The sequence below is a fragment of the Micromesistius poutassou genome (assembly GCF_964030765.1).
Source record: "Micromesistius poutassou genome assembly, chromosome: 1".
NCBI lineage: Eukaryota > Metazoa > Chordata > Actinopteri > Gadiformes > Gadidae > Micromesistius > Micromesistius poutassou.
Genome location: NC_140271.1, coordinates 8,066,805 through 8,076,315, shown reverse-complemented (window position 1 = coordinate 8,076,315; position 9,511 = coordinate 8,066,805). Strand labels below are relative to the sequence as shown.

The following is a 9,511-nucleotide window of genomic DNA, read 5'->3' as shown; positions in this document are numbered from 1 at the left end:
TTTCTTTAGTAAGTAGAGGTGTAATCAGCGGGATAATGATGGCTGATTCAGAACATTATCTCTCAGGGACGTCACTAGGATTTAGAGGCTGGGGGGGCTTAGCCCCTAGCAGTGTCTGAAATACGCGTGCATAGCGCGCGCCAACGTTTTTTCGTCACATCTTTCAAGTGGTTCTTCAATTCGTCATTTATTACAGTAGAGAGTATAGCAGAGCATCTACCAGGAGGAAGGGGGAGATGCAAACACACGCGCGAGTGCACACACACGCACACACACACACACACCCACAAACACCCTCGTGCACACGCCGGCGAAAGAGGAGACGAAAAAGGCTATATCGTAGAAAACTACAATATAGCCTTTTCTTTCCCTTAAGTAGACGTCAGGCAATTTCACAATAGAATCTACTTACAATTTCACTCTGTGATCTGCAAATCCTCTTTTGTCTCCTCTTATTTCTTAACTCTGCCGAGTGCCAAGTTGCCAACCCGACCCTTGAGAAAATGTAATGTTAAATGACCCCTCACCCCTAGCCCCTCCCTCCAGTGATCTTGGAAACAATTTTAATCCAAATTAAATACCACTTCTAATAGTATTAGTATTTATTTCAACTCATAGTCTGGCTTATTATGTTAAGTGCAGGCATGTTACGATTTCCTTAACAAAAAAACAGCAAAAAACAATATTTTTGTAGGAGGGGCTTTTGAACAACTTGGGGGGGCTTAGCCCCCCCAAAATAGGCCTAACGACGTCCCTGTTATCTCTAATGTCCGCAACTCTGTCCTTTTCTGTCGCCTGGACAACGGAATAATAGCCAATCGGCTGACGTCACTCACCTCATAGGACAGAGCCAGCTGCTGAGAACCTGAACACTGAACTTTTAATAGAGACATTAAAGTTGTTGTGACAGCGGGACACCAGCGGGACACCAGGCTAATTGAAAATACCCAGCAGATACATGCAGGCTTTGTGGTTCAGGAAAGAACTGTCCTTACCACAGCCAAATGGGTTTCCATTGTATATTTATATAAAAGATTGATTGAAATGTGTACATTTCAAAAATGTATTTAAGCTTTTGAATGTACATTCAAAGCAAAAAGAGTATTTAAGAATGATAGGATGACATTTTATTTTAAGCATAGTTTTTTATTCTATTCTGTTTATCCAAACACAAACACACAATCTTATTTAAAGTGTGTCAATTCATATTGGTGGGGGAAAATGTATTAATGTATGTATTCATTAAATTTAGCCCCTTGCTCCATTAAAAGTGAACCAGTCACAAGATCATGGAAATTAACTCTTTATTCTTTACATACGTATATAACTTTATACATTACTCAGACATTAAACATTGTTGCTCATGCATTCATGGCACAAGACTATTTGTTTTAAGCACAACAAAAGATTAAAAAATAGATACGACCTGCTGCTTTCTGGAACTAATAAATAGATGTAATGGCACGGAGTGGGTATATTCAAAAGAGAATACATGCAAAGTTACATCATCTCTATCTATCTATCTATTTATCCATCTATCGATACACACTCATCCACCCATCTATCCACTCATCCACCCATCCACCAATCCACCCACCCATCCACCCATCCATCCACCCACCCACCCATCCACTTATCCACCAATCCATCCATCGAGCTACCCAGGGTTAAAGTTGCACCTGGGGCATGGGCAAGGACTTGAGGTATTCCAGGTGCCGGCGTGCGTCCTCCTGGTTGTGACGTACGTAGTGCACCAGGTAGGAGATGACCATGGAGAACCAGAGGAACATGGTGACCAGCATGGCCACGTCCGTGGTTCTCCTCATGGAGAGACACAGGTCCAAGTCCTCCGCCAGCAGGACAAACGGCACCCCCACCCCACCTGAGGCCAGGAAGGGGAGGAGAGCAGAGAGCATTAGCACTGCATGGGCTTTAGATTGAACACCTTGTACGTGTCATTTCGGATCCAGCAGTCCTTCTATGTCATACTAGAACTTCCGGGGGGAGACAGCACTAAGCATGGGCCAGAAACCAGAGACTACAAAGGGTAAGGTTTTGCCTTGTTTCTGTTTCATTACAGAGATATTCTAAAGAGGAAACTAATTTGCGTGAGAATGGAGAATGGATGAAGCTTTCATAAAGGGATTTGAATGCGTATGTGTATGGTGTTGATTTAAACCTTGACAGATACTTCTTTACAGTTTTCTTACAGTTTAAATAATTTACATGTTCAATGTATTCACATGATTCTTGCACTTTAAGGGCTGCGTCTCAGTCAATCCCCTTGGTGAAAAATTCAAATGTCCTGCTCTCAGTCTAACCCGAGTCTTCTTACGGATATAATGGTAATTGGTTCACTGGCTTGACCATGTGAGGAGGTCAAAGGTCAGGAGACTAACATACCCATTTCAGGAACATCAGAACTGTGACATATAACATCTGCCAGGGAGGAGGGGTCCAGATCCAACTTTGGCATAGATACCTGTTAGAGAGAGAGAAAGAGAGAGAGAGAGAGAGAGAGAGAGAGAGAGAGGAATGGAGGATGTGAATGTATTATTGGGGTGTTTTGCGTGTTGAACACCTGATCGTTACAGGGAAATCGTCTCACAGCTCAGCAGGAGAACCAGGTCCAATCCTAAACATTCTAATTTTAGAGACACACCAGGGAACACGTCAATGTTCCTTGGTCCATAAAGTCCAGTTACGGCTCTAGACATTTTCTTGTTTTTGTTTCCTTATTATGCATGGGTTAATGCATGGTTCTTGATTTTGTTGATTGAATGTTGTTGTCCATGAAAAAAAAAACATTTGATGTGACATTTGAAAAACAGTATCCTGCTGGGCCTAGAACAACCAACAGTTCATTATTAACTGTACACATTTATGATTGAACTGTTGCCTTTTCCTAAGGTTTGAACCAAGGCTGTGACACAGCCTTTAGTTTTAAAGCACCACAGATATTGAACTTCCAAAATCAACGCTAAACATCAAAACTAAAGAATGCTTACGTATGTACGAGATGATATAGCTACAGCAAACCGGTTATTATCGGAGTGAGACAGCAGAGGTGTACAAAGACAGGAATTGATCAGAGTTCTAAGTTGCCTTTACGCACACACCCAAGTCAATCCGAACAAAGCCGAGCCATCCCCTACTTGTAGCTTGCAATCACAGTGCCAGGGGTTGCTTGTGAGGTTAGCGTGCGCACGCAGCCCCCCCAGGGCAGCCGGATCGAGAGTTGAAAGTCTATTGGACGACAGATCCAGGAAGCGCAACGTGGGTGATGAATCACGGAAGCAGCCTGGTTCCAACAGGGTCAGCTGCAAGGAAGGATAATAGGAGTTAGTGATGGGTCAACTAAGGCATGGTGGGACATGTAGGCAACACCTTCAGACTGGATGATTGATAGGGGTGCTAAAAAAGAGCATAAATTGACTGCAAAATAATTCAAAAGCAAAAGCAGAGACGGAACAAAGAAAAAGGAGCTGGTACTAAAAACTAAAGATGATACAGATATTAAAAGATACAAATAATATCGGTTTAAATGCAGTGCAAGTTCGAAAACACAAGATATAAGGGTGCAGTCTTGCAATAGCCTCATGATCTTCACAAGATCATGAGGTTTTTCATGTTTTTCATGAGAAGGTTTTCTCTTCTCATCTTCTCTTGTACCATGTTTCGGTATTCTTTATGCACAGTGCACTCGGTGGATTGGTAGGTCCTAGGCTCCAAACCACAAAGCTCAAAGGTAATAAAGTATCAGCAAAACCCTTGAAAAGTTTCATGCAGCTCCAGTGGGATCTGCAGTGATTGTTGGTTATATTCTTGACTTTGCATCCGGTGTGTGTGTACCTGGTTGTGTGAGAGGTCGAGCTTGTGCAGCACTTTGAGACCAAACAAGGAGTTTGAAGGGAGCGAGCTGAGCTGGTTGTTATCCAGGAAGAGATGAATGGTCTGGTTAGGAATGCCCGCAGGGACCTGGGTTGAAACGCACACGCACACATGAAAACTGTCAGTTATACTAAAACTAGCATTGATAACCAAAATAATAATAATAATAATGATACATTTTTTAATTTATTAAAGTTAATTTAAGTTATCCTAATATGACCTGAAACATCATTTGTCCAAGGATATCAGAATAACTAACAGAGCCTATTATTATGAATAATTATGATTATGCATATTTGTATTATTTGTATACAAATATATTTAAAAATATATATATATTTAAAAAATGTAAATGTATTAATAATAGTAGTAGTAGTAGTAGTAGTAATGGTAGCAGTAGTAGTAGAAAAAGTAGTAGAAGTAAATATATAAGTATTAGCGTTATTATGTTCATTTGTTTTTTGTTTGTCTGTACTGTGTGTTTTAGTATGGAATACATGAAATTGAAAGGTATTGAAATAAATGACAGAAATTCAGAGCTTTTACTATTTTCTGACACACGTTGCACGCACACAAACACAAACCGACAAGCACACGCACACTAACACACACAAACACAAACCCAAAGCCTACACACTACAATCACCCACGTACATATTGATCTACCCCCCTCCTCCACCACACACAAACCAGTCTACAAAGACACACTCACACACACACCTCCTCCATCACAAACGTCTCCTCCAACACACACACAGACACACACACACACACACACACACACACACACACACACACACACACACACCTGGTCCAACACACACTCCTCTACTAACACACACACACACACACACACACACACACACACACACACATTCACCTGTGTCAACCCCATCCCACTGCAGCGTACAGTCATTGCCCCTTCCTCTGTCCTGGACTGGTAGCAACCATCACTGGTAACCATAACTACAGGCTTGTCATCGCCATGGCGCAAGAGGGCCACAGTGGACGATGTCATAACAATTGTGGGCCCCAGGAGTGTTGAACAATCAATCATCAACATAAAGTCCACAAAAGAAGATGTGAAAATTATCCAATGAACTGCATGGTGATGCATTATGGGGAAAAAGAGATATCCCCTTTGTTTAAGAGAAGCAGATCAAGATCTTGCTATGTAACATCATGATTCTGACCCCCTGATTTTCATTTGAGGTTCAATCTTCATAGAGCAGTCCAAAATTTGCTGAGGAAGTTGATCCACTCAGAAACGTCTTTGTTGAGAGTCCAATCATTGACGTATGCCTCAATGGGAAGCCACTCATTACCGAACGGAACCTATTTCAGCTAGCCCATCTCCTCACTCATTGTAGACAAGCGCAAACAGCAGCGAACGAGCCATTAAAGTGGCATTTTATAAGACGAATGAGCGGTGCATCCACAGCCAAACCAGTCCCGTGAGAGACCTTTCGCACTTCACATTTCAGGTCATAACGGCGATGGGAAGAGAGTTATGGTCCATTCACAGTATTTTCTGATCATCTGAAGTGTTCGGGGAGAAAAAATATGTTGCTATAAATGTCTCCTGTAGGCTGGCCAAATGAATGACTAACTTTACTTAATGATACCTGCCGTGACGTGGATTATTGCACCGGTTATCACCGTGGTGACTTATAGATGGCATTCCTGTTAAATTATCATCGATACACAGCAACGATGTTTAGAGCTAGGATACAGCTGACTTTGTTGTGTCTTGATGTGGAGCTCAAGTGGACTAGAGAAGAAGAAAGAGAGCAGGTGGCCTGAGTCTTTAAGATCCTTTCTGACTCTCCTCAGATCTGGAAAATGTCAGGTGCTGTAATTGATGTCTGCTGTGGTGGGAGGCCTCCTGTGAAGAGGAAAATAATCACTTCAGTTCAATAGTCACAACTGCTTGTGTGTGTGTGTGTGTGTGTGTGTGTGTGTGTGTGTGTGTGTGTGTGTGTGTGTGTGTGTGTGTGTGTGTGTGTGTGTGTGCGTGTGTGTTTGACGTGTGCGTGCATGACTATGAGACAACAATATTATACAGATTTTTGTGAATTAAGTATGGGGATGTATTTAGATTATATACATTTTCCTTGATAAGCATTATTAGTGAATACTACAATAGACTTCCGCAACCATAAACTCGTTTAAGCATTTTTTGCATTTGTCTTAACTGTAATTCTATTTTTACACATCTGATTTTACACATTTCATTTCTTGATGCATTGTTCCTGATACGAATAGTCAGACTCATCATTATTAATTTATTTAAATGTTACACTTTTGCTGCAACAATGTGTGTTAAGCCTACTTAACAGCAGCGGTGACACAACTGCAAAAAGCTATTCGACGCAATAAACTAAGTGATACATTGATGGCCCGGATTAATCAAGTGATTGAATAAAACTTGTCTTGATTATGTAAACATCATAGGCCTCGTGAGGAGCAGCATGACTGAGTCGCAGCCGGTTGTGCGGCGCACAACCTCGCTAAACGATCTTTATCTCTTCTTCCCTGCGGTGTGGTGGTCTCTGGGTTGGGTTTACGGCTTACTTCTCTCATCACGTCACATTTAGCAAATACACTCAAGAGAGAAAGAAAGAAAAAGAGAAAGAGAAATAAAAGAAGAAAATGAAATAAAGAAGGAAGACAGGAAAGAAGGAAGGAAGGAAATGGAGAAACAAACAAAGAAAGTAAAAGAGAAAGAAAGAACGAGAGAAAGAAGGAGAAAATTCTGAGGGACAATTTGCCTTTTCTTTACCACAAATATTATCAGCTAATGTAAACATACTATGGATTATGGACTCTTTAAATTATATTATAAACTGATAGTCCAGGAGTAGCCCACCGCTTGAAGTTGAAATTTAGTAGCCTAGGCTACTTAAATGTTGGTCAAGACACCGTGACAGCATTATCAAAATGAGAAGGATTGGTAAATGTAAAAGGATGATCAATTTAAAAGTAGTATATTTACCTGAGTGTGATCCTGCAGGGAAGAAGCGGTACCAGATGAAACCCAGCCGAGCTTCTCAGGTCTGACGCTGTTGTTTCAGTAAAGTCCCCAAGCAGGCAGTGCAGGCGGACCTACTGCCACAGACATGCGCGTCTTGAAAGCCCATGGATTGAAGGCAAAAAAAAACCCGCGCTTAATTAGACAAAAATATATGCAGTACTACGCACAGGGTAAACATATTATGACCTATGTCCAAACTGTAAAGAATTACATTTTAATTTAAAAATAAATAATATATAGCCTACCAAAAAACACCAGAATATTTCGTTTTATAAATCATAAAAATCATGATGAACAACGCTGCCCACTAGTGGATAATAAACGCAAGCTTAATACAAGTTCACTTGCTATAATGTTTTTCAATCACTAAAAAAAACGTATTATGATGTTAACTAGACTTAAATCAGTGATTCATTTATATTATTTCTGCAATTCTATAATCTTTATTATTATTTTCAAAATAATGTGTTATCAAAGACATTTGTTTACAACAATGTATAGCCTATATGAAAGCAAAAATGAAGAGGTGCTCTAGCAAGTACATTTGAACATAGAACATATAGGCTTACATTTGAAACACACATTGATTAGATAACGTTAGTTTCAACTTTATCATCATTGCACAGAGTAAGTAGGAAGGATAACATCCGACCTGATGTACTGAAAGCAGACATCAACACCACCACTGATATCCTCCATGGGCTCCTAAATGACTGGGAAAATAAGATATTGCCAGTGATTGGAAGGAGGGGTTAATTGTCACAGTCCCAAAGAAAGGAAACATCAGTGAATGTAAAAACTGGAGAGGCATCATACTACTCTCAGTCCCCAGCAAAATCCTCTGCCGTATTATCCTAGACAGAATGACAGAACCACTAGAAGATTTTCAGGAGATAAAGCAGGTTTCCAGAAAAACAACTCCTGTACAGATCACATTGCATCACTCAGAATAATTGTTGAACAGTGCATCGAATGGCAGTCATCACTATTCATAAACTTTGTCGACTTTGAAAAGGCTTTCGACACTCTAGACAGAAAAATTCTGTGGAAGCTGCTCTGACATTATGGACTACCCATAAAACTGGTCAACATCATCAAATGCGTGTATGATGGATTCACAGGTCAATTCATCTAAAATGGTAATCTCTCGGACACCCTCCTTATAAAAACAGGAGTACGTCGAGGCTGTCTACTGTCACCCCTACTCTTCCTTAACTCCATCGACTGGACATTGAAAATGTCAGTGGATGGACAAAGGACATCTCGATTTTGCAGATGACCTGGCTCTGATATCAGGAACACATACAAACATTCAATGCAAGAACACCAGATTACATGAACACAGTAAACAACTAGGCCTCAGGATAAACGTTTGGAAGACCAAGGTTATGAGGCTCAACACCAAAACCCACCAACCTATCACAATCGAGGAGCAAAACCTGGTCAGGAGCAAAAAAGATGTGGTCGAGTTTGTATACCTAGGAAGCAACATCAGCACAGATAGAGGAGCTGATAAAGATGTCGAGCTGCGCATCAGCAAAGTAAGACAGGTCTTTAGAACACGACCTGTATGGCTCGCTTATCAGCTCTCCAGAAACACCAAACTCTGAATCGTCAATACAAACGTAAAATCCACCAATTCAATCATCGATAAACTACGATGATTGATTTGGTGTTTATTAACTGTCTCAGATACATACTGAGGATTTGGTGGCCCAACAAAATATCAAATGTAGACCTGTGGAGACGCATGAATCAGGAACAAATACACATTGAAATGAAATCCAGAAAGTGGGGATGGGTCGGTCACACACTTAAGAAGGATCTGAGGTATATAGCAAGACAAGCTCTGGACTATAATCCTCAAGGCAAGAGGAAGCCAGGAAGACCTAAATCCAACTGGAGGCGGTCCATGCTTGATGAAATGACCAAGACGGGGACCTCCTGGCAAGAAGCAAAGACCATCGCGCAGAGGAGAGTTAGGTGGAGATCCATGTGGACGCCCTATGCTCCCAAGGAGGCCAAAAGGATTAAAGAAATAAGACAGTAAGTACTGAGAGTACAAAAATAAGTTAAGCATCTAACCAGAAGTGCCAAAAGTAGTATGTACATAAACATTGGAATATACAAATATTGAGATATACAGTATAAAATATGAACAGAATTGACAGTATCACAGTGGTGATTAATACATCAAGATATACACAGTAGAATAAATGAACATAAGCACTATGGACAACATAATAGATTGTTCCATATAAAAACAATATGCAAGAAGGCCTAGACACTAAGCTTTAAACTTATTGAGGTTGAAACTAAACTAAACAGTATTTTGTAAAGCTATTAACGGTATTAATGGTAATGTGTATTGGTTTGAATACATATTTAGCATATAATTAGTAAGTAGTAACACACACACACACACACACACACACACACACACACACACACACACACACACACACACACACACACACACACACACACACATTTCCTCAATTTCATCCAATGCAATAATGACCAACAGGTCCCGCAAGGGAAGTATTAAGAAGGAAGTGGGAGGGGACGTTCAGACTTCCCCACTTC

At 40.6% G+C, this 9,511-nt stretch overlaps 1 protein-coding gene across 1 annotated transcript; it reads right to left on the bottom strand.

Annotated features, from left to right (window-relative positions):
• Positions 1 to 1,667: 1,667 nt before the first annotated feature.
• Positions 1,668 to 6,973, bottom strand: LOC311382794 (leucine-rich repeat-containing protein 3-like; the record flags this gene model as incomplete). The annotated part of the gene is made up of 6 exons (XM_084488537.1): positions 6,887 to 6,973; positions 4,772 to 5,776; positions 3,853 to 3,978; positions 3,156 to 3,320; positions 2,404 to 2,482; positions 1,668 to 1,882 (listed from the first exon to the last, which is right to left on the bottom strand). The coding sequence occupies exons 2-6, from the start codon at positions 5,006 to 5,008 to the stop codon at positions 1,668 to 1,670; spliced, it is 822 nt and encodes a 273-aa protein (XP_084344663.1). The 5' UTR covers positions 5,009 to 5,776; positions 6,887 to 6,973.
• Between the last annotated feature and the right edge of the window lie 2,538 nt (positions 6,974 to 9,511).